Source organism: Micromys minutus (genome assembly GCF_963924665.1).
Source record: "Micromys minutus genome assembly, chromosome: 10".
NCBI classification, from domain to species: Eukaryota; Metazoa; Chordata; class Mammalia; order Rodentia; family Muridae; genus Micromys; species Micromys minutus.
In genome coordinates this window covers 42759555-42784941 of record NC_137979.1, presented here as the reverse complement: position 1 = coordinate 42784941, position 25387 = coordinate 42759555, and the positions used below count along the sequence as shown (strand labels likewise).

Here is a 25387-nt window from a genome sequence, read left to right as displayed (position 1 = left end):
GTTCACTAGCTTTGAATAAAACTGTTGACCTCCTGGTAGTTGCCCCAAAGGGCTAGAGGATAGTCAGGGAGTGATGGGAAGGACAGACTGCCCCAGGACTCCCTCTCAGTTCCCACTGACCCCTGACATCACAAGCAGCCGTTTGCTGGGCTCTCCACACTCCCACTACTTAAGTGGGACTTCCTGAGAGCAGAAACCTCTCTTACCCCTCCCCCCATGGTGCAAGAAAACGAGTCCCTTGTCCCCTCCTTCACCTCCTTTATTTATATGAAAACTCCAGAGAGGGGAGGGGCTTGGGTTTCCCTGGCTCTGCTTAAAAACATGGCTTTCTGTTCCATTAGAGTAGAGGGGGAGAGAGGAGGAGGGGCGACTTTGGTGAAGTCCCTGGTCTCTTGCTGGAGTGTGAAGATTTGTCACACTCTTCGAGGTCATTGGTCGGTTTCACCTCATTCCACCAGCAAGAGGCGGTTGTTCCTTCTGGCTTTTTCTTCCTTTGGGGGTGTCTGGTGGGGATGTGGGAAGGAAGCAAGGCGCAGCCAGCGCAGCAGTAGTGTAGGGTTGCGTTGGCTGAAGCAAGATCAAGACCTAGAGCTGTCTTCTGAGGGCATCATGGGTCTGCCGCGAGGAATCTGGTGCTGGCATGCGGATTGGGGGTTCCTGAGTCCGTTTGAAAGACCGGGCAGGGGAGGTTACAGCCGGTGCGGCAGCCAAAGTGGAAGATGTTCCTTCTCCCAACTTCTGGGAGCCCGTTCCCCTCAATCTGAGGGGCACTGCCTACTTTCCAAGGGGTGCTCACCTCCCTAGAGGGAAGGCGTCAGAGCTGTGTTAACTGCATAGATAAGGGACGGCTCTGAACGCACCCCCCCAACCCCCGCTCCCAGCCCACAAGCGGACCGAAATCCAGAAAAGCCCAGGAGTGTAGCAAAGCGGAAAGGAAAGAGGGAGGGTAGTGAAACTAGGTGGTCCTAACCAATTCCCAGCCCCGCCCCTCCTCTGCCGGTTGTCCCGGGCACCCCTGGCAGACGATGGTCTTCAACACGTCTTCAGCACCTGTTGCAGATGTTGGCGCACGTCGGCAGCTGTTTCCCAGGGCACCACGTGGGCGCGGAAGGAGCTGGGTTCAGCTTTCTGTGCCTCCTGGATGAGGCGGTGCATGGGGTAGCCGCGGCGCGGGAAGGCTACATCCCCGCCTGCCAGTAGCCCCATGGGGCAGAAGTCATTGGCACCATCACCCACGTAGAAGAGACGCTCGAAGTGCACGCCGTCGCGGGCCCGCTCACGCAGGTATTCGCTGAGCACCTTGTGCTTGCACATGTTGGCGGGGCAGCGCGAGCAGCTGTGTGTGTGGAAGGGCCGCAGCGTCAGCAGTCCCCGCGCATCGGGGCCCGATGGGTTGCTGAGGATGCGGCGGAATAAACTGTGGTGGCCAGCGGCACGCAGGGCACTCTCCACACCGAAGGTGTTGGCATCCGAAATGAGAATAACCTCGAAGCAGGAGCCCTGTTTGGCTATGAACTGCAACAGATCGCCCATGCCGGGCGACAGGGGGATGGTCTCGTAGACAGCGCGCAGGTCCCGGGGCCTTACACCCTGCTCACCCAGGTACTTGAAGACGCGTTGCATGTATTCATTGTAGTAGCCCTCACGATAGGTGGCACGCAGGCTCTCGGGCAGTTGTTGGCCTGGCGCAGCACGCACGATCGAGTCGTCGCTGTTCTCATCCACTATGGTCTCATCGAAGTCGAAGGTCAGGAGGAAGCGAGGCGCGCCAGGCGCTGCCATCCTACCGTCCTGGGAGCAGGGGGAAGAGGAGCAGGAGGAGGAGGGGGCAAGCGAGAGGCGGCGCGGCGGGAGCCGGCCAGGGAGAGGCTGATTAGCAGGCCACAACCAGGGTCGCTGGCACATCCAAGACCTGAGGAGGACCCAAGGCTGGTTAAGCTGGAGATGGAACCAATGTGTTGCCCACAACCTTCCGTCCCTTGCCTGTCTCTCAGTTAATCGTACTGGGTCGACGCAAGGGGGCCATACTAGTCTTGAAGCCAAAGGCTTCCTTGGCTTTAGTTTCTGCGGCCCTCATGGGATCCCTGGGGCTTAGCAACGGTCACCTTAGGAGAAGGGATGACTTATCAAGGATCACTCCTTGAGACTCCTCAACTGGGTTGGAGGCTTCTGGTAGTGATTAGACAATAGGAGGCAAGCCCACACCCTCTGCTCTAACAGCAGAGTGGACAGAAGGGTTATGCACCAGGGATGGGGAGGGAACGGCTTCCTTTTCCCTGTGATCTTCATGGGATCAAGGATTAATGGAGGAGTCAGGCTCCAGGAAAACCCATTGGCATCACTAAGGCAGATGGGCAATGAATGTCAGGTCTTTCCTGGACCTGGATGTCAAGAAATGGCAGGCCTGGAAAACCAAGTTCCTGAGCCTTGGCAGGCTTGGCCAAAGAGCTAGATTTTAGCCCCTGAGATTACGGGTGTGCAGAGGCCACCATAAGACCCAGGGAGGCTCTTTGGGAGCCACGGGGCCCTGTGCTGCTGCCTATGCTGATCACTTGCCAATTCCCTGGGAAGCTCCTGCCAGCAGGTGGGGTTTCTGCCAGAGTCCGAAGCAAGCAGGCAACAGGAGAAGCAATGGGGCTTAAGGAGGTGGGAGCCCCCCTCACCAGGCCACGGCATACCTGGGAGACAGGTAGGGGAGAGGAAGAGAGCACGGCTATGTGACGAGGCGAGGCGTCAGGGAGGGGATGTCTGGGAGGAAGTCAGGCAGGGAGGGTAGACTGCTGGGATAGAGTGGGGAGCTCTAGGCAGTGAGACTTTGGGTCAGAGTCATCTTTGGGGAAGTTGGCTAAGGGGGAATCGGCATGGGAGATGGGGTTACAATGGTAATATTTATTGGGGCACCAAGAAAAGCAAGCACTGGGACACGGCAGGACACTATCTGCAGGTCCCTGCCACTTTTGTTTGCCAGCAGCTATAGGAGAGGGGCAGAGGTTACAGACCCTCTAAATTCTAGAATATTCATCACAGGCTTGGCTTTCTGCCTCCCAGCATGCACTTCCCACCCAAGGCGGTAAATATCCAATACAGAACCTGGTTTCCTGCCACACACCCACACCCATTTCTTTTTCTTTTTAAAGAATGGGTCCTCTATAGCTCGGGCTGACCTCAAGCTTGCTTTGCTGGTGAGGATGAACTTGAACTCCTGAGCCTCCTGGTTCACCTTCCTAGTGACATCCCAAGCTCCCACCCACTCTTATTATTTCGGGGGTACTGAAGGCCTGGTACAACTTTATAAACCAAAAGCTCAAGCTCATTTCAGAGTTTGTAACCTGGCTCCCTCAGAGAACCATCTTTCCCACTCCCCCCCCCCCCCGCCGCCCCCAGGAGTCACCCTGGGGTTTAGCACCAGCCTATGGGATCTCTGACTTGGAACCCCTGGTATATGAGACACCGGAATCCACAGCAGAGAAATTTTCAGGGATTCACAGAGCTCCAGGGGAGAAAGCAAATCTGAAAGGGGCTGGAGAGGGCCCCGTTTATCCCTGGGTAGAAAAGTAGGGGCTTGAGCCTCATCCTGAAGGGCTCCACTTACCTTAGATAGGCACTGTAGGCCAACAACCGGAAAACACCCGCTCATTGTCAGTATATTATCCTGAGCACCGCCTTTAGAAACTTTATTGGTCACCAGCTGTCATCCAGAGCTCCTGGGAGGGGGAAAAAAAAAAACCACAAAAAGTCCATACCTGCTTATTTGGAGAATGGTGGTGCAAGCCTTTAGCCCCAGCACTTGAGAGGCAGAGGCAGGTGGATCTGAGTTTGAGGCCAGCATGATCTACATAGTGAGTACAGAGACCCTGTCTCCAAAACAAAGTGCCTGTCTGTCCACTGACCTCCTTTTTGATATTCATCCCACCGGACAATGGATCTCTCCTATCAAGCCCACGAGCCTCTCCTAGGTTCTCAGCAAAAGTAAACTCTTACATATACACATAGGCCATGCTCCTTGCTAACAGCATCCGCGGCCTTTTCCCTATTAGGTGTAGACAGACTAAGTAAAGGATTCACCTAAAGGCCTCACTCAAAGTGGCTGAGATTTTTCAAAAACAAGGTCTCAGAGGCTGGCCCGGCATGACCTTTTGCCCACACACGAGTAGTGGGGTGCATCACGGTTTACGGTTTATTAATCACCTTTATTCCTATCACACCCATGAAGACAGAGAGCAGAGCAATTAATTGACTCAGTTCCTGCAGGCTGTTTTGTTTAAGCAGGGTGGCAGCTGTTCATAAACACTTCGCCACTGTCCTGGGCCTTACAGGAGATATGAGACTCTGGCACTAATTTGTTCAGGGATCTCACTAACAGGGTAGGCTGAAATCTCTGCAGGAGTTTCAGTAACATGGGTCATGGTTAGGGTCTTCATTAGTGCATCTACACAGATGCCATGTACAGCTTTTGGTGCCTCCCTACACCCCCACCCCTCCATCCCCAGGCTGTGAGACCAGAGGCCAGCCCCTTAGAATTGGAAAGATACAGCTTGGAACTGGAAAGATACCAGAGCAGAGATAACAAAAATCTAGCTGGCTGCTGCCCTCTAGTGGTAGTAATGGGTGGCACGGTAAACTCTTGACTCAAGGTGACACTCCCTGACCATCCTCAAGACAGCAGAAGCAACTGCTTCCAGAGTGGGGTAGGATCAAGAGGAAGCTCTGGAACCCTCTTTATAGAGAGGTATCCCTGACCACCCCCCATTCCTCACAACAAGGCTTTTCAGTAGAGAAAAGCTCTTAGTGTCCTCCACTCCCAAAGAACTTATTGCTAGTAACTGGAAAGAGGTTAAAACTCATTAGCAAAAATTAGCAGTGCTCTGGGAGAGCCAACATGGTCAAGATAGAGAAAGGAGACGGGATGGTAGACTAGGGAATCTCGTGCAAGGGATGTTGGGGAAACTGTCACTGTTGGAATCCCAGCTGATATAACCTTTGTCCCAAGACAAGAGTTAGAGGTGAAAGGTCAGATGGTGCCACACCCATTGCAAGAGCAATCTCAAAGAGGGATTAAGTGTCTCAGGGAGGGAATCAAGGGACAGATAAAAATGGGTCACCAGCAACCATACAGACCAACTTTCTTCTCTTACTCTGCTACCTGTTTCACTCCCCTCCAGTCAGGACTGACCCCCAGGGCTTTACAGGTACTATGCAGCATGCCCTCAACCCCAAATTTTTGTTTTTTAGTTTCGAGACAGGGTCACCCAACCTGGACAGCCTCTTGAGTTCAGAGATTCCAGGTATGGAAAAAATACTCCCCATCAGATCAGTTTCCATCTTTTGGGGGCAGGGGAGTCAACTACTTGCATGTCTTCCTTTGAGAGAATCATACCGGTCTTAGTGCTGACGGCTTCCTATGGCTCACGGAAGCAGACACAATTATGCTCTTACCTAATACCAGTGTTTACGAAAACCTTTTTTTGTTCTGAGACAGGGTCTCACCATCTAACCTTGGTTGGCTTGCAACTCTCTGTGGACCAGGCTGGCTTTGAACTTAGATCCTCCTGCCTTTTGCTCCTGGATTAAAGTCCAGTGCCACCACTCTGGTAATCCTATTTCTTTTTCTCTGCAGAGCAGAAAGCCAGGCATCCTAGGTTTCTTCCCAGAAACTGAGGCAGCCTCGGGGACACCTGGTTCTTGCCCGACTCAACCCTAGTTATTTTCTGGCTTCATAGCATTCGAAAAGGCCAGTGACAACTGCCTGGCCTAGTGATGCAGGAGAGGGGTAGGAGAATCTGAGTTCGAGGCCAGCCTGAAGTACATGAAGGAAGATTCCTGCTTCAAAACAACCACCATAAAAAAAAATAATCCCAAAGGTCACTCACTTCCGACAGGTGATAAGTCTTCTGCAGTGCAGGGCAGTGCCTTTAATCCCAGTAGAGACAGAGGCTTTGTGTGTGTGTGTGTGTCTGCACTAACTTGAGCTCTAAGCTTGAAATTCTAATGGGGGAGAAGGTAGAGACCATAGGAAAGTTTCCGGGAGTTTTTAACAAGAAACATGCTGGCTGAATATAGGGGTGAGGACTTTAAAAATGTCAAGCCCTCCGTGGTCCAAGAATAAGTATGTCCATCACTAGAAATTAGATCTGACAGTTAAGCTAGGATTCCTACCCCTAATACTCCCAACTTCACGAACTCCTTTCTTGTTCATTAACCCGTAACGGGGAAGTGGGGGTGGCGGCAGCGTGGTCCAGCTTACATCATGGGCATCGCAGGACATCAGACATAGGATTAAAACTCCGGGTCTCTCCTGCCTCTTGGAGAAACTATCTGAACTCCCGGGGTTGCTCCGGAAGCTCTGTAATGTTCCCTACCCTAGCTAGAGAGTAATGGTCTGTGCCCTGGTGCCCATGAGGAATCTGGGACTAGGCGTCACCTCTGGGGTCCCCTGCCTGAGGTGGACAAGCAGAGGTGATTCTTACTGGATAGGGGCAGAGAGATGGCAGCTGCCGGTGGGGTAGCAGGAGAGATATTTTTAGAGGTGACTGGAAAGCAGGCACTCTGGCACACCCCCAGCTGGCGGGCGCTTCGCTCTAATGCGGGCGGGGGGGTGCGCAGCTCGGGGAGAAGGAAGGACTTGTGGGTGGCGGGGAGCTATGACAGTCCCCGAAGATGAAGGGACACTGGGCACCATAAACCTGGGAAAGAAGGGGTTCAGTTCTCTGCCCCAAGGATTACCCCACCACCAAGCGCATGAAACACCCTCAAACTCCACACGGCCCCCACCCCAACATTGAGATCGCGGTCCTCCCGGAGCCCAGGACTCATGCGGGGCAGCGGCAGTCGCGCTGTCTGTCCCACCTGAGTTTCGAGTGCAAGTAGTGGGAAGGGGGCTAGTTAAGGGATTTGGGGACAGGATGGAGCAAGGGGTGCTTACGGGAATTGGGGGGGACGCGGTCTTATCCACCCCCGGATTTCTGAGCTCCGGCTCACGCGTCCCTCCAGCCCCGAGGGACCGTGGATGATGTGCTTCTGCTCCGTCCCTTCCACCTGCCCCCCATCCCCGGGGCCGCCGCCGCGTCCCCTTTAAATGCCGGGGAGCCAGAGCCGGAGCCGCGGCGGGCGCTGCGGCAGCCGCAGCACCCGGGCCCACCGCAGTCCCCGCACGTCACAAGCGCCCAGCCAATCACGGCAGCGCCGGCGCATATCAAAGGGGCGGGCTGCCCGCAAGCCACGCCCCCGGGCTATCCCGGAGGCCGCGCGAGCGGCCGAGAGACTGGGCGGGTGGGACGGGTGGAGCGTGGCGCGTCCCGTCCGAGGAGCGTGGGTGCGGGGCACCCTTTGCGTGCGCGTGGGCACGTGCGTGAGTCAGTGTCACACTGCCCGCCTCCCGCTGGGCTCGGCGCGAGGAATCTGCAGGCAGCCCTTCCACCGCCTGGCAGTCCTCCTTGCCCTGGAGCGCCGCGGGACAGCCGGGTGACCGGCCCGCCAAGCCCTGCACGTGCGCCAAGCTCAGTGCCCTCTGCCCTTCCGGGAGGAGCCACGGCATCCTGCCGAGTCCTCGGAACCCTGTCCCCAGATTACCGGGTACTCGGGCTTGCCTGTGGAAGAACTCTCCCAACCCGGCACCGCCTGAACTCGGAGTTGGAGAACCAACACCGAACACAAAGGTGCAAATTTTTAAAAAATCCCCGCTTTCACCTATGTCCCGAGAGTGCGTTCCTGGCCCCATCCCCCGCTACTCCCCTCTGGAGAGCTTTCCCTTTCTTCCTAACCCTCAGGACACTAGATTATGATTTAAAAGAGGAGAAGAGGTGAAACCTGGATTTTCTGAACCGGTGCGACGAACCCAGGAGAAAAGACTTGTTCAAGAGTTCAAACACAAGAACACCTCACTTCCGTCATAGATCAGGACCTGTGAGGAGATGCACCCAGGCCTGGGTCTAACTTCATAGTCCTCTAACTTTTGAATACCAGTGTTCCGTGCTTCCACCAGCAAAAGGCGGGTAGGGAGAAAAGTCGCCAGGCTGATGGACCACCTACCCAAACCTTTGAGGGAGACTTCTCTGTTGCCCCTGTTCCCCACCTAACACTCCAGCGCCCCTTCATCTCTTACCTCTCTGAAGTCGGAGGGCAGTGCCAGGTACCTGTGATTCTTCTACCTACTGGTGCTCAGGTCCTATTTGGCTTTTTAATCTTGAGTCGGGGGTGGGAAGGTGGATCTCTTATATTTTGTTGAGCTCCTAATCCTCCTGCCTCCGTGTCCGGTTTGATGGATTAAAGGCTTGAGTCGCCACACCCTGAAATCCATCCACTTGTAGAAGCAGTTAGGTCTCCACACCCTCCTTAAAGACAGGCTCACACGGCCTTCACAGTCTGTGTTGTATCTGTCCTCAGCCCTGGAATGCCCCCTCCTTTGACCCTTAGTCGACCAGGCTAGTTTCTGTCTCCACTTCTGAGTGCTGGGATTAAAGGAGTGTGCCGCTATGTCCTTCCTTAGACCAGTCCTGGGTATACTTGTAGGACAGTTGGGTAAGCAGCTGGGAAGATTCGAATGTCTGATCCTTATCCTCCTTCCAAAATGATGCCAGTGAGGCTCTGAGGAAATTGAATGGGGAAGAGCTACCTGAGCTTGTCACTTTTGCCCTCTTTTAAGTAAATTGAGGGCAGAGACCATGTTTGTCTTTGTTGTTGTTTTCCAAAAGGGCCGGGTTTCTCTGTGTAGCTCTGACTGTCCTAGAACTTGCTCTGTAGATGAGGCTGGCTTTGAACTCAGAAATCAGCCTGCTTCTGCCTCCAGAGTGCTGGGATTAAAGATGTGGGCCACCACCACCCAATTCATGTCTGTTCTATTTAACACTGTGACCCAGACCCTAGGATATAATCTGGATACAGATACCTATAGGCTTTAGATGTTTGTTTTTGCTGGGTCTGGTGGCACACGCCTTTAATCTCAGCACTTGGGAGGCAGAAGCAATCAGATCTCTGCGATCAAGGTCAGTCTGGTCTACAGAGTGAGTTCCAGGACAGTTTAAAGCTACATCCCTGTCTTGGGGGACAAAAATCGGAATCTCTGGTGCAATTTCAAGTTCGTTTCCAGATTCACTGATATGGCCAAGGAGCACTGGTAGGTGACATTTGGCCCCTACTTTCTCTCAAGCTCTTCCTGCCCCCATTTATTCTACCTTCTAGCCCCATCATGGGGATGCTCGCCTGTGTCTCCTGTAAAGCCCTCTGAAATAGGCGCATCAGGCCGTGTTAGAGGGTGGCGTTGGTTATGGTAGGTAACTGCCCTACCTCTGACATATTCTCAGGCCTAAGCATAGGAACTCTTAATGTTTTTTTAAGGTTTATTTTATTTTCAGCTATGTGTGTCTGTTGTGTGGGTCTGTGCATGAGCCTGCAGGTGCCCACAGAAGCCATGGGACTTGCTTCAGGAGTTGGAGATTCAGGCAGTGACTGTAATAGAGGTGAACTGTCCTATATGGGTGCTGGAAAGTGAACTCAGGTGCACTGCGAGCTCAGTAAAGCACTCTCCATAGCTGAGGCGTCTCTCTACCCCAGCGTCTCTTCTCCCTGGGGTAAAACTTTCAGGATACTCCTGTCTGTCTTTCCATTTTCTTTACTTTCCCTTTTATCTGTTGGAGAGTGAACTGATGGATGACCTGCCTTGTGTCTAAAGATGGGGACAGAAATGGAAGGGAAGAAGTGAGCCACGGTCCAGACATCAGAGGCACATCGTGCTCAGCACACGATCAACGTTCACTTTAGGACTTGGGTCACTTAACTTGGCAGAGAGCTTGTGGGTGAAGAGTCACCGGAGGTGACAGAACTTGCTCAAGTCTCTGGTGACCCTTGACTCAGGTGGCCAGAGTCGAACTTTCCAACTGGTCAACACAAAGGCTGAGTCACTTGCCCAAGGTTCCAGTGGTAAAGCCAAGAAGCCAGGAATCCAAGGCCACGACCTGCTCACAGGAAAGAAGGAATGGTTCAGTTCACAAGGCCCACCTGAGGGAGGAAGACCACCTTGCCAGGAACCACCTGGGTCTTGGTCACGTGATCTGGACAACTGCCTCTGCGGGTGGCTTTAGTATTTCCGGGTTTTACTGAGGCAGAAACCCAGTAGAAGGTACCTTGCCTGAAGGCACAATGTAGCAATTGTAGATGGTCAGATGCAGATCTGGACTCCCAGTGAAGCCAGAGAGGACAAAGAGGAAGGAGATGTGGCCAAGTGTCTCATTTAGGCATGTCAGTTGGAAGGCACTGTGTAGAAGTTGTTACCAGGACTGTAAGCATCCTGTCTAGTCCAGTCTGGATAGCAATGGCCCATCCTGAAATTTTTTATTCTTCCTTCCCATGGCAGTCCCCCCTCCCCCATGCTACCAGCTCAACTTACACATGACAGACATTCAGTATGGGATATGTCCGTTGCCCAGAGTCCCAGAGCTAGGAAGTTGCAAAAGACATGATTTGAAACCTGAAGGTTTTATTACACAGTCATGTATTTGTTGGAGTGATGTCTCTCCATGTAGTTGAGGTGGTTTGGAATTCCCAGTCCTCTTGGCTCAGTTTCCTGAATGTTAGGAATATAGGAGCTGGTCACTAGATACAGCTGAAAACTGAGACAGTCTTTTCTTTTCCTCCTTGGATAGGAGTTCATGTAGCTTAGGCTTCATGTAGCTTAGGCTAGTATCAAACTTACTGCATAGTATGACCTCTCTCTGTCTGCCTCTATACCTCCTGAGCAATAGGACTGGCCCTGCCACATCTGGTTATGTGGTGTTGAGGGTGTGGCTTTGTGCATGTTAAATAACTCCTCTTCCAACTGAGCCACATCCCTAGTCCTGCCCCCCAATACCCCCCCAACTGCATGCTTAGAATGATTTATTTATTTTTACTTTATGTGCATTGGTGTTTTGTATGCATGTATGTCTGTAAGGGTGTTGGGTTCTCTGGAATTGAAGTTACAGACAGTTGTGAGCTTCATGTGGGTTGCTGGGAATTGCACCTGGGGCCTCCAGAAGAGCAGCCAGTGCTCTTAACCGCTAAGCCATCTCTCCAGTTGCACTTAATCAAAAGGAAGTGTCCTCTTATAGTCAAGAAGAAGGTGCTGGCCCTAGAGGATAGGAAGATTATGATATGGAGGCATGTTTATTTCTTTTTTGGTTTTGTTTTTCTGAGATAGGGTTTCTATATTGCCCTGGCTGATCTAGAGCCCAGCCTTCTCCCCGCCTCCGTGTGTGTGTTCAGAAACAGGTCTCTTGTAGACCAAGCCAGACCCCAGCTTACTATGTTGCTGAGGCTGACCTAGCACCTCTGGTTCTCCCTCCTCTGTGTACCCACGCTCCACACTGGGATTACAGCACCAAGTCTGGCAGGAGGCTCATATTCTTGAATGAAACACTTTCTTCTCTGAGTACACTTTGGCTTATTAGTTTTTGCTTGGTTGGTTTTTTTGAGACAGGGTTTCTCTGTTTAGCTCTAGCTGCCTGGGAACTCTGTAGATGAAACTGGCCTCAAACTCAGAGATCTCTCTATTTCTGCCTCTCTAGAGCTGGGATTAAAGGTGTATACTGCTACAGTCAGCTTTAGTTTTGCTTTTGCTTTGAGACAAAGTCTCTCTACAGAACCCTGGCTGTGCTAGAATTCACTGTGTAGACCACACTGGCCCAGAACTCATGGAGATCAGCCTGTCTCTGCCTCTAGAGTTATTATGCATTGCCTTATGAGGTTGAACATCCCTTAAATTTCAGCCTCTGAAGCAGTTTGACTAGGAATAAGGATATCTGCTTTTGAACTTTCGTGACATCATGTCCTTTTGGACCTTGTTTTCTGGACTAGGGCAGATTATCAGGATCTTGCAGGTTTTAAGGGCTGGCTGTTATTTAATGGAGACCAGAGACTGAGTCTTAAGTGTTCCTCCTCTTCCTGACTAGAGGCCACACAATTCCCTGGAACCCTCAGATCCCAACCAGGTCCAGAGGGCATGGTTAGGAGCAGAACAGGGCTGGGTGGGGTACCCTTTTCTGCACAGGCACCAGCCTGCCTAGTCACCTGGGTCTGTAGCCTCGGGAGGGCACAGCAAGGAGCATTTTTGAAATATTCTGGCCTGAGTCCCTGGGCTCACCCAAACATGTAGAAGCCTGTCTGATGCCTAGTGGCACGTGGAGCATTGCATAAATCTGCCCCCCTCCCAGTCCCATGGAGAAGACTGAATTGTCATTCTCTGGCTGTGGCTTTCACGGGCTTCTGCAACGAGCAATTCTCACTAAACTACGCGAACCTGTCTGATTATGAATTGCCCTTCTGTGGATCCAAACAGGCTGTCTCATGCCACTGGTCCACAGAGGGGATTGGGCAACGACATGGCCTAGGTCAGGGCTAGATCTCCAAAGCCAGATCCTTCAGAAGCTGGGAACGGTGTGTGTTCTCTGGCTATTGCTGCATCCCAACCATGCTACACTTATTCGTTTGTGGTCTCTCTCTTTTTTAACAAAAACTCGGGAAGTGGGTACATTGCTCAGTGGTGAGTCGTTAAGAGCGCTGCCTGCCCTTTCAGAGAACCTGGGTTTGCTTCCCAGCACCCACATGGCAGCTTCATAATCATCTGGAACTCCAGTTCTGGTTTTCACAGGCACCAGGCATGCCATGGATCACTGACAGAAATACGGGCACAACATCCACACTCATAAAAATAAAGTTAGACAAATAGTCACTGGGTAGGGCACTGGGAGAGGGGTATTCAATAGGGTGTAGACCCTGTCCTAGGTCAGCTTATAGTCTGAAGGGGACTGGGCAAGAAAACAGGCCTTTCAAGAGTGTCAGGGAAAACCAGGCTTAGTAGCACAGTCCTGTGATGCTGAAGCAGGAGGAGGGGCAAGTTCAAGGCCCGCCTGGGCTGTAGAGTGAGCTTAAGACTGGTCTGGGTAACGTAGCAAGATCCCGTTTCAAAATAAAAACTAAAAGTTGAAAGGCCTGGGAAACTAGATGTGGTAGTTCAGGTCTCTAATCCCAGCCCTTGGGAAGTAGAGGGTCAGAGTTTGTCATTTTATAAAACTATCTGTTTTTCTTTCTTTTCATTCATTCATTCATTCATTCAGTTTCGAAACAAGGGCTTACTATGTAGACCAAGCTGGCCTCGAACTCACAGAGATTTGCTTGCCTCTGCTTCCTGGGTGCTGAGACTAAAGGCTTGCATCAAGGTCAGGCAATGGTGGTGCGCGGGTTTCACTCAGGAGGCAGAGGCAGGCGGATCTCTGAGTCAAGCCCAGCGTGGTCTACATAGTGAATTTCAGGACAGCCAGGCATACACAAAGAAACCCTGTCTTAACTCTCTCCCAAAAGAATAATAAATAAATAAGTAAATAAACCATGCGTCACCATTCAAGGCTCATAATTTTTAATAGTGATAAGTTCATAGTCATCGTTGGCTACTTAATGAGTCTGAGGTAAGCTTAGGCTACATGAGACTCTTAAAGGGAAAGAAGGCTGGACTGAGGGTAGTTCAAATGTAAAGAAAGCACCTATCTAGTATATGTGGGGGACTTATGATCAATCTCTGGTACTAGAAAAAAAGGGGGGGCAGAATAGGACACCTAGCTGAACTCCTAGCTGGGTTGCTGCTATCCCTCTGGGGACATCTGTGTTTCAGCTGGTCCAACAACTGGTACCGAAGGGGCACTCTGGCAGAAAAGGGAGAGCCACCATTTAGGCTATGGGTCCATTCTACATCTGCCCTGGTTGAACTCTTATACTTTGCGGCTAGTGGCTCTCTTTCTCTTCCCACCTCCCCTGGGCAGCCCAGAGTGACTCTAGAATACTTTTGTGTCCGTTCCTGTCTGCCTTCCCTGTCCTCTTTAGCTCCTTCAGCCCCTTCTCTCATAGCTGAACTTTTGATCTTTTCCCCTTCTGGGCTTCAGATGGAAACGGTGTACGGCTGCTAAATGGGCCTTTGCTACCCTGCACACTTGACAGGTAGACAGTAAGATGAGGTGAGAGAGCTGGTGTGGAAGGAGTCCCACACCTTTCTCTGGAGAGGCAGTGCTAAGGGAACACTCCTGGTTCATATACTCTCCACCACAGAATTTCACGTGGTTTTCTAATGTGAACGTGGTGGTTTGTGATAAGTTATATCTCTGCTGGAGAAATGAGCCAATTCAAGCCAGATTAGGTTATATTAAATGCAGGATTTGGGGGAAGCTGCTCTTGAGTGAGGCCAGGGGAGGGAAGGGAGAGAGAGAAGGGGGGAGAGAGAGAAAGAGAGCTGGCAGAAAAAGAAGAGGAGAAAGCAAGGAGACCAAAATGTCTGGATTACACAGGGAAGAGCCTCTGGGGAAACTTGAGCTGGAAAGTTCAGGGTTGGCCACAGGGTATGCCAGGGGCTGAGGGATGCTGGGGAACATGGAAGTTTTGATATGTAAAATATGCACCTGGGTCCCTTGTCCTGAAGTCTGAAAGCAAACAGTTTGTCTCTCCTGGGCTGACCTACAGGCAAAGGCTAGAGATACCAGGAAACTAAATAACATATTTTACAGAAAAGTCTTTTTAAAAGGTCATTTTCTTTTTTCTTTCTTTTTCTCCCCTTAACAGGATTTCTCTCTGTAGCCCTGGCGGTCCTAGAATTTGCTCTATAGACCAGGCTGACCTTGAACTCAGAGATCTGCCTGTCTCTGCCTCCTGAGTGTTGGGATTAAAGGCATGTGTGCCACCACCACCTGGCTTTTTAAAAAATTAATAAATTTTACACACACACATACACACACATGAGTGTATAATAGGGCATCAGATCCGGTTATGAGCCACCATGTGGTTTCTGGGAATTGAACTCAGGACCTCTGGAAGAGCAGTCAGTGCTCTTAACCACTGAGCCATCTCTCCAGCCCCCTGGCTTTCCTTTTTTTTTTTTTTTTTCAATTTTTAATGTTTATTTTTCTTTTATGTGCCTTTGTGTTTTGCCTGCATGTGCATCTGTGTGAATGAAGGTGTCAAATCCTGTGGAACTGGAGCTACAGGCAGTTGTGAGCTACCACAAAGGTTCTGGGGATGGAAGCCAGGTCTCCTGGAAGAGCAGCCAGTGCTCTTAACCACTGAGCCATCTCTCTAGCCTCATAAATCCATTTTTAATACACTTATTAAATCATTCTATCCGTCATGTGCCTTTGAGAACCCTGACTAACACACACATGTTTCTTTCCACTCATGCCTAGGAGTGCCTTTCCACCCTCCCAGCTCTTTGCTGAGAAGTGTCTCCTCTTAGGGAGCCAGTTTCCACTGCCCTCTCCTGGAGCCTGTGCTCCTTGAAGTGTCTGCAATACTTTGTAATTCCATACATAAGTGGAAGTTACAACCACATTTGTCTTCTTTCAATTACTTTAAGGTTCTTGCTCCTGGTCCTTTACATGTGCTGTAGCCTCTGCCTGGGCTTAGGACTCCTTGTTGAGTTCAGGACTTAGTTCTTAATGTAAGATGTCCGTAAGGATGCTTATCTTGCTGACTCCCAAGAGCAGTGCCTCACATGTATCTCCCCAGTCCCCTGTATTTCTCCTGCTGAGTAATATCTACCCCACAGCATGCAGAGACCTTCCTGGTTTTACTCTCATGGTATCTGACATGCCCAGCAGAGTTCTAATCTATAAGAGCTGATCAATAAATGTTGGGCCAGTAAGATGGATGGCTCAGAGGTAAAAGTACTCTCTGAGAAGTCTGGCAACTTGAGTTCGATCCCCTGAACTCAGAGTAGAGGAAACTGATTCCCACAAGTTGTCCTCTGACCTCACATGGGCATGTGCGCACCAGTCCATTATTCATGAGTGTAAACACACATTAAACAATTGGAACAGGGCCAGGAGTGCTGGCACATGCCTTTAATCCCAGCACTTGGGGGGCAGAGATAGTTAGATCTCTGAGTTTAAGACTAACCTTGTCTACAAAGTGAGTTCCAAGCCAGCCAAGACTACACTGTGGGACACGGTTTCAAAAAACAAACAAACAACAAAATGAAATAAATTATATACAAATGAAATCGTCCAATAACAAAATTAATCAATAAAAAAATTAGAATTTTCTTGTTTGACTATTAAAAGTAACTGTTGCCCGAAGGACTTCATCTACTCCATTTCTATACGGAAAGAGACTCTGCTGGCCTCAGGCAGGCTGCACCCAGCTGTCTGACTGGGGCGGCACTAACAAGGGAAGGGGTGGCTGAGACATCTTCATACTTTCCCCTGAGCCAGGTGCTCCTCCAGGAATCACCACCTCCCCGAGGCAGGGCAGAGCTGATGCTGATGGTAACCAGGAACCAGCAGCACCGGCAGCTCTGAACCTTCAGCCCACGGGCCTGGTTGCAGATGTACCTACCCACCAAAAGAGGAGCTCATTCAGAACGAGAGCCTTTTGTATGCTAGAAGTCTTGTTGCTACAGAGCACACCGTTCTCATGATGGGAAGCATGGGGCTGAGAGGCAGTGGTGAGTCTAAGGTCAAGTGAGGAAGCAGCATAGGCTTGGCTCTTGAAGTCAGCTGACATTCTGGAAGCAGCTATGCAAGAAAAGGGATATGCCAGTTAGCTGAAGATTCTGGCCTTGTATTGGCTTTCTTCTTTGTTCTCATTTGTTCATTTATGAGACACAGGTCCCAGCCATTGTGTCTTCAAGGAGACCACAGTTCCATACTAGCATTGAGTCTAAGATGTGGAAATGGCTTTGGGGTGTCAGAGATACCTTTGGAAACTTAGTGCCAAAGCCAGGAGTAGTGGTGCTCACTTATAATCCCGATACTCAAGAGTTGGAGACAGAAGAATCAGGAGTTCAAGAACATATTTGGCTACATGTCTTAAACAAAGAAAAAAGGACAATGCAGGGGCTGAGGACATTCAGTGGTTAAGGACATGTATTGGTTTGAATGGACATGACCCCCATGGGCTCATATATTTAGGTGCTTGGTGCCCAGTCGGAGGAACTATTTGGTAAGGATTAGGAGGTATGCTACTGTTCGAGGCATGTCACTGGGGATGGGCTTTGAGGCTTCAAAAGCCTACACCAAACCCATTAGTTCCCCCCCGCCCATTGTGGATCAAGATATAAGCTCTCAGCTTGGCATCATGGCAGCAACTAGCCATGGATGGGCTCACCCTCTGAAACTGCGAGCAAGTCAGTTCAACGACTGACTCCCATTATAAGTTGCCTTGGTCATGGTGTTTTGTTAGGGCAATAGAAAAGTAGCCAATATGCTGTCAGTGATGTTGCACACTTTTAATCCCAGCACTAGGGAGGCAGAGGCCTGGTCTACAGAACTAGTTCCAAGACAGCGAGAACTACACAAAGAAACCCTGTTTTGGAAACACCAACCAACCAACCAACCAACCAAAACGTCACAAATACAAAGTGGTTTGGATCATGCTGAGGACCCAAGTTTGGTTCCCAGCATCCAACTAAATGGCTCACAGCTGCCTGTAACTCCCATTTAAGGGAAACTGAGGCTCTCTCATGGCCTCTTTGGCACCCAAGTACATATGGTACACATAAAACCCACTCAGCAACACACATATAAATGAACCTTAAAAAAAAAACTTTTTAGAATGGTGAGCTGTCTAGTTAGATGTTCTGGCTGCTCTTTCAGAGGATCCAGGTTCAATTCTCAGCTTCCACACACTGGCTAACACATCTGTAATGTAGGCACTCACCATACCAGTGATACACAAACATACATGTAGATAAAACACCCATACACATAAGAGTAAACAAATCTTTAAAAAAAATTTTAAACACACAAATAATAAAGATATATGGGCTGGAGAGATGGCTCAGTAGTTAAGAGCACTGACTGTACTTCTAGAGGTCCTGAGTTCAAATCTCAGCAACCCCACGGTAATCCACAACCATCTGCAATGGGATCCTATACCCTTTTCTAGTGTGTCTGAAAATAGCAACAGTGTACTCACATATATTAATAAATCTTTACAAAGAATATATATATATATATATATATATATATATATATATATATATATATATATATATATGTTTTAAAATATGTATGTGGTGGTTTCTATATGCTTGGCCCAGGGAGTGGCACTATTAGGAGGTGTGGCCTTGTTGAAGTGGGTGTGTACTGTAGGTGTGGGCTTAAGACCTTCATCCCAGCTGCCTAGAAGGCAATATTCTGCTAGCAGCCTTCAGGTGAAGATGTAGAATTCTCAGCTCTGCCTGACTGTGTCTGTCTAGATGCTACCATGTTCCCACCTTGATGATAATGGACTGAACCTCTGAACCTGTAAACCAGCCCCAATTAAATGTTGTCCTTACAAGAGTTGCCTTGGTCATGGTGTCTGTTTACAACAGTAAAACCCTAACTAAGACAATATGTATATATTAATATATATAAATATAATAACTGTATATAATGTATATATGCACATATAAAATCTATACATGTATATACAGTCTTGTATTGGTGTGTATAAAATATATATATTTGGAGATAGGATCTCACATAGCTGAGGCTGGCCTTGAACTCTTCAGCCTCTTCCCTCTCCCTTCAAGTGCAGGGATTGGTGTGCACTCTTCCACCCAGCTAGCAAATCAATTTTCTTGTAAATTCTCTTTACTGCAGAAAGTTTGAAAACTTATAGGTAAGTCAGGCTTGAATAAACTAAACAAAACCAAAAGAAAAAAAAACCTGAAACAAACAAACAAAAAACCTGCTGAGGAATACAGGCTCTATTGTATGAGCAGAAAACAGCCCTGTGCACTGTCCTCTGACTTCAAGGTCCTAAAGCACAGGACCAACTCTGGCCCAAACGATAAACCTGATACCTAGGCCATGTGACCCAGCTAGGCACTGCCACCCCAGGGTAGCTTCTCTGGTCAGACCAAGCAACGCTCTAGGAACACAGGCCATGGGCTCTCGGTCATTCTGTGTCATAGTCCCACACACACTGTGATATCAGGGAGATGCGTGGGCTGTCCCCAGGGTGTGATCACACACTATTGTGCACCATGGTTCCATCTGGAGGTGGGTGTGCCCTGCACTGTGGTTCTTGTTTACATCTGTGTGTATTTCCAGCTACACAATAGGCCAGTGTGTTTTGGAATGTGCCCACAGTCACACAGCTTGCTGGGTTGGGGTGGACTATAACAGCGCACGGAGGGGTGGGTGGGGAGAACACTGGGTGCCTTAAGGTTCTTTAAGGATAAGTTAATGGTCACGGCTACTAAATCCCCAAGAGAAGTAAAAATTAAACTACACGTGATGATGCTAAAATGTCTCTCTCTTCTCTCTGTCTCTCTCTTCTCTCTGTCTCTCTCTTTTCTCTGTCTCTCTTTGTTTCTGTTTCTCTCTCTGTCTCTCTCAATCTCTCTGTCTCTGTTTCTCCCTCTGTCTCTATCTCTCTGTCTGTCTCTGTCTGTCTCTCTCTCTGTTTCTCTCTCTCTCTGGGTCTCTCTCCATCTCTCTCTCTTCAGAATCTTAAGTGTCCCTGGCTGACCGTAAATTCTCTAAGCAAGCCAGACTTTGATGTCCTCATTCTCCTGCTCAGCCTTCTGAATCCAGGGCTCACGGATGTGAATTACAGTGACAGCTCCTATTTTCATTCTCTTTCTAGCTCTGTTTCCTGGGAGCCTTCTCTGTGCCTCATGCATGCTGCTGACAGGGGTGACAGTCTCCCAAGGCCCTGACATGCCCACCTTCTAGTGTCCATCCCAGCATGAAGTGAAGGGCCATCACTCCCAAGGGTGCTGCTCTGCCTTGGCAGGCCCTGGGCCTAGGGCAAGGCTTGCTGGTCCTTCAGGAATGAGCTTGGACACAGTTCCACCCAGGCTGGCCTTGAGAGGGTCACAGTCCTAGGGAAACTCACATGCCTTAGAGATAAACACTTGCTGGTGTGAGCTGTGAAATTTGGGGTCGATTTGTGATACAATAATAGAAAACTACATCCGAGTTCCATCTACACGGAGTTGGCTGAGTTCTGAGAGGAAATGAAAAGGAGATCGCGTGCAAGGACCACTGAGCTACAAGGTCAACCCAGTGTGCCAGTCAGCAGCAAGCAGTGTGGGAAAGGCCTTGGTGAGAAGCTGGGAGGAAACAGAGGAATGGAGATTCCATTTACTGGGGTGGATTTACTGGCAGGGGGTAGGGTCGTATATGCCTTCGAATCTATCACTTAGTAGGTAGTATGAAATAAGATCAGAGTCAAAGTCCAGCCTGGGCTGTGTGTGTGAGACCTGTCTCAAGCAAACTCGTACTTATGGGGTGGGGGTGATGACTTAAAGTGGGGTGTCATATGAAGAAACACCTGACATTTAAACAGAGACTTGGGCCCAGCAAGATGGCTCATCTGGTTAAAGTCCTTGTTTCACAGTAGGTCTGCTTACGTAGGTTAAGTTCCAGGAAGCCACCGTGGAGGAGAGAACTGACCCTGGGAGTGTCCTCTGACTCCCAAGTGTCCACCGTAGCCCGGGTGAGTCTGCACTAAGACAGAACATGCATGAAAGGGTGGTAGCAGGAATTAGTTGGGAAACACAGAAATGGTAGAGTGATTGAGAACAGAAGTCAGTTACACGTGTCTGGAGTCCTAGTGTCTCAGAAGCTGAGAGGCTGGAGAAAAACATGAAAAGACCCCGTCAAACAGAAAGATTAAGGAGAGAGGAGGGGTGTTAAAAAAAAAAAAGAGGAAGGGCTACACAGAGAAACTGTCTTGAAAGGCACAAAATCACAAAAACAAAAAAGAAAAAAAAGGGAAGAGGGAAAGGGGGTGAGAAAGAGTGGTCAGGGGAAGATCATGCTGGTGTCAGGAGCAGCAGGTGCAGAGATCCTGAGACGCAGACATGGCTGGCTACATGGCTGTTCTCACCTTATTTATTTTGCCATCAAACGTATCATTCTCACTGGACTCAGCTCCGGCCATCTCCCACCAGAAGGGGGAGGAAGGTGTCAGGCAGAGACTTTGTTGCTCCTGTGCTGTCTCCCTAAAAGGCTGGGGCCCTGCCTCTTGGCTCCTTGTGTGGGTCTCATGGACTCCAAAGCTGGAAGCTGCTCTGGAACCATATTTTCCAGCCTGGGAGGAGAGCGGGCCTGGAACCCAGGACACGATGCCATGTCAGCTGGGCGTCCAAGCTGTGGTCCACAGGAATGGGTTTCCTGCTGGTGACTCATGGTATATCTGCCTCCTTCTTAACCTAGGGATGCCTGTCTGCTTACAGCAACTTCTCAGAAACTCTGGGGTCCCCTTGAGCAAGCCCATGGCCAGAGTAACCGTTATGCAGGTCAGGATAGGCAGAGTGTGGGAGTCTGCAACTGTGCTTCAAGGACAAAAGGACAGAAGGGTGGAGTCGGAAGGGTGTGAGGAGAGTAAGAATGTAGCCCAGGGGTAGAGAGCTTACTTAGCACATAGTTGGATGCAGGAGGATTTCATAGCATTATGCTTTTCATGGGGTTAGCCTGAGCTAAATGAGGCCCTATCTCATGAAACAAACAGGAAGACATGTGAACATCGAAGCTTGGGTTTTCCTAGAAAAAGAGGGTACAAAGTAACCAAGAGCCACCCCAAGTCTCCATCCCTGAGAACCTCCTAAGAGACTCACACATCCCAGAGTGGCCAGCGGAATCATCCACTTATACATATTCTTTCAAGACATTTCTTGAAGACCTATTGTATGCCCAGTGCTAGGGGAACAAATGAAACACAAAAGAGGAGCCATCTGGGAATGTTCTTAGTTACCAAGGGAGACAGACCAGGGCACAGATGAGGCCGCTGTGCCTCTGGAGAGCTTAGATGGGATACCCATCCCAGGTCAGGATAGACGTGTGTGTGTGTGTGTGTGTGTGTGTGATGCTCTTGGGGTGATGTCCAGCTAGAAGACTTCCTTGAAAAGGATCTTCTAAGCTGAGACCCACAGAGCAAGAGGGAGTTAGGTGAGGGAAGAATGCTGAGGGGAAGGAGGGGAGCTTGTGAAAGGTCCTGAAGTGACAGAGGTTATAGAGAAGGACACACACACTCACACACACACACACTCATTTAACACACCCACTCATTCACATGCACACATACATACACATACACTCACTCACTCAGTCACACACATACTTATTAACATACCTGTTACACATATCTGTCACACTCTCACACACCCATCACACACACACACACACATATGTTCATGCTCACACACACATACACTCATTCACACATACACTTACATACACACCATTCACACACACCTGTCACACACATACATACAGACTCTCACACACATACATACTCATACACACGCTCACACACACTCATACACACATGCTCACTCTCACACATACACATCACATACACAGTCATTCACACACATGTCAGACATACTCATTCATATATATACTCACACACACATACCTATCACACACATTCATACACGCACATTCAGACTCACACATACCTGTCACACACACACACACACACACACTCATACCCATCACACTTTACACACTCACACACACACAAATTCTATCTATCTATCTATCTATCTATCTATCTATCTATCTATCTATCTATCCATCTATCTGTCTCCCTCTCTCTTTCTCCATGACCCCATGGCGGAGCAAGCTGGAACTCTAAAAGATTACCCAGTTCCTAGGGTACAGGGTGTGTGTGTGCTGGCTGGGTAATGACAGGCTCTCAATTTCTCTGCACCCCACCCAGCTCAGCATACATTGAGGCCAGGCTTTGTGGATGCAGCCCACACTAGACCAGTTTCTCCCTGGGGTCCTCCCAGGGTGGCAGGCCTCCTCCCAGAGCTCTAGTGTCTAAGATAGCCGGGCAGCTTGAAAGCTGTTTATGAAAGGCCAGTTAGCTGGGGATGGGCAGGGCCCATGGGAGCTGTGAGTGTGGCTACAGATAGCAAGTAGGGTGGGGAAGCTCGCGTAAATTACAGCTCCCAGAATAGAGGGGCCCACAGGGAGTGGCAGGGCCTCCTACCAAGGAAGTCCTGGCAGCCTGCCTGGCGTGTCTGGGCTCCTGGCACTGCTGAAGCTGAGTCCAGTGACCACATGGTGGACTTGTGGTGTATATAAAGAGCTGTCCAGACCAGCCATCCAGGTCATGCCAGGGAGTCTCAGATGGGGAGAGAGAGACCTGCCAGGTGTGAGCTTCTGGTAGGAGGATAAGTGGTGGGAGAGGGAAGGCCTAGGATGAAGGCAGGATGACATCTTGCCTTCCCCCGGGAAGGGAGGAGACTGTCCCTTAAATGTCCCTGTGGATATTTCATCAAAGTGTGAGATCCTCTAAGATTAACAGAATGACAGGCAGACTAATAGCAGCCATGTGTCAGACTGTTCTCAGCAGTTAACACACATCACAGTTCACCTGCGGTTCTGCTGATGTGTTGTTATCCTCATTTACAGACATGGAAACCAAAGCCCTAGAAATTAAAAAAAAAAAAAAAGTATCGAGTGACCTAACATGGTAACTCAGACCCGAGCCCAGCTGTGACAGCATTTACTATGCTGGATCTCAGCTTTCTGCTGTCTCAGGATCATGGTCACTTCCCTCATACTGGCCTTGGATGTGTGAAAGGGACGGCCCCCATAGGTTCATATATTTGAGTGCTTAGTCAACCACAATGGAACTGTTTGAAAGGATTAGAAGGATTAGGCGGTATGGTCTTGTTGGAGGAATTGTGTCACTGGGGTGTGGGCTTTGAGCTTTCATTAAGCCCATGCCAGGACCAGTATCTCTGCTTCCAGATCAGAATGTAGCTCTGAGCTACTGTTCCAGCTCAAGCATGTCACCTTGCTTCTCACCATGATGACAATGGACTGAGTCTCTGAAACTATAAGCCAATTAAAAGCCCCCAATTAAATGCTTTCTTTTATAAGAGTCATTATGGTCATGGTGTCTCTTCACAGCCATAAAACAACGACTGAGGCATTGGCCTTCCAGAGCTGTGGCCACGCCAGCACAGTAGCAGGTTCTGGAGGTCTTCAAGTCCAAACAGCAGTCTAAGATGCACCTTACCCAGTCCAAAGCCACTTCCTCATTGTAAGCGGAGGGAATTGTGGGTCTTCATAGGATCCTCTGGGAGTCTGATGTCATGCATGCTTTAACTATTTAAGTGCTTTGCTGTTTGTTTTGAGAGAGTCTCATGTAGTCCAGGCTAGCTTCGAATTTATTATATAGTCAAGGATAACCTTGGACTCTCAATCCTCTGCCAGTATCTTAGAGTGCTGGGATCACAGGTATGGGCAGCAGTACACCTGGTTTATGCAGAGCTGGGCCTTGAAGCAAAGGCTTTGGCCCTGCCGGGCACGCACTGTGTCAGCTGAGCTACACCCTTAGCCAAGGTGCTGGAGTCTTTGAAGGTGGTCTATCCATGATGCAGTTTATGAGGAACGTAGATATTTTAGACTTACTGTTTTTTGAGTATGGGTGTGTTGTCTGCATGTACACCACATCTGTGCCTAGTGCCTGTGGAGACCAGAAGATGACATTAGATCCCCTCAAACTAGAGTGGCAGATGGTTGAGAGCTACCATATTGGTGCTGGGAATCGAACCCAGGTCCTCTGGAAGAACAGTCGGTGCTCTTAACCGTGGAGCTGTCTCTCTACTCATAGATGTTGAATATTAAAAGGGGTAGTGATGCCAAACCCGCCAGGGAGCTCACCTAGGTCCCCAGGCAGCATCTTTAAAATGAGCTGTTGCCTCTGTGTATCGCTTTTTACGTTTTTATTATTTCACGGACGTATGTATTTAGTGTGTATGCGTGTGTCTGTATGCATGCGAATGAACCATGGTGCACAGTGCTGGGATGGGAGTTACCTCATTCCTACTGTGTGGGTCCCAGGGACTGAACGCAGGTTGTCAAGGTTCGGCATCAAGTGCCTTCACCCACTACGGCATCTCACAGTCCTCTTCCCTTTTATTCTTTGGTTTTCATCATAGAGGTGGTTTTGTGCAGGGTACACACCTGTTGCCATTCCCTTTGAGTTTTGTTGTTGTTTTTCTTTCAAACTGCCTCTTGGCCAAAGTGCTGGTTTTCAGCTGAGCTTTGTTTCCTAGACTTGCCGGCTTCACAGGCATAGCCTGGGCTCTGGGTAACCCTTATCCAGGCTGCTGATGGTTTAGAGCCTTCTGTCCTCCTATGTGTATTTCTTAATGTCATGCATGAGCCTCTCAACTTCCCCTAGGGATGTGCTGCAAGGAGCCCCAGGGGCTGGAACTTGCTGATTCATCTGGGGAACCAAGGGCAGGTTAAGGGCACGGAGCCCGGAAATGGGAGGGGACACCAGGTCAGAAGCTTTGCAGACACTGGGTTCTGACAGCTGTTGCTGTTCTCTAATCCCCAGCTTGGTATCTGCTGTGAGTTGGCAGCAGAGGCAGGGACCACACCCTCTCTCTACCTGCTCCTCAGGAGCCCTGTGG

General features: G+C 49.7%; 1 protein-coding gene across 2 annotated transcripts; it reads right to left on the bottom strand.

The window, feature by feature from the left end:
• Positions 1 to 244: 244 nt before the first annotated feature.
• On the bottom strand, positions 245 to 7151 carry PHOSPHO1 (phosphoethanolamine/phosphocholine phosphatase 1). Of its 2 annotated transcripts, none has more exons than XM_080922907.1 (3): positions 6923 to 7151; positions 3593 to 3704; positions 245 to 1912 (listed from the first exon to the last, which is right to left on the bottom strand). In XM_080922907.1, the coding sequence occupies exon 3, from the start codon at positions 1903 to 1905 to the stop codon at positions 1033 to 1035; it is 873 nt and encodes a 290-aa protein (XP_080779033.1). In that variant the 5' UTR covers positions 1906 to 1912; positions 3593 to 3704; positions 6923 to 7151; the 3' UTR covers positions 245 to 1032. The 2 variants fall into 2 exon arrangements, with proteins under 2 accessions (XP_080779033.1, XP_080779034.1); XM_080922908.1 differs by having other exon boundaries at positions 245 to 1791.
• Between the last annotated feature and the right edge of the window lie 18236 nt (positions 7152 to 25387).

Excerpts from the sequence above, each read along its gene's own strand:
- PHOSPHO1 (XM_080922907.1), bottom strand. The coding sequence starts at position 1,905 with ATGTGCCAGCGACCCTGGTTGTGGCCTGCTAATCAGCCTCTCCCTGGC.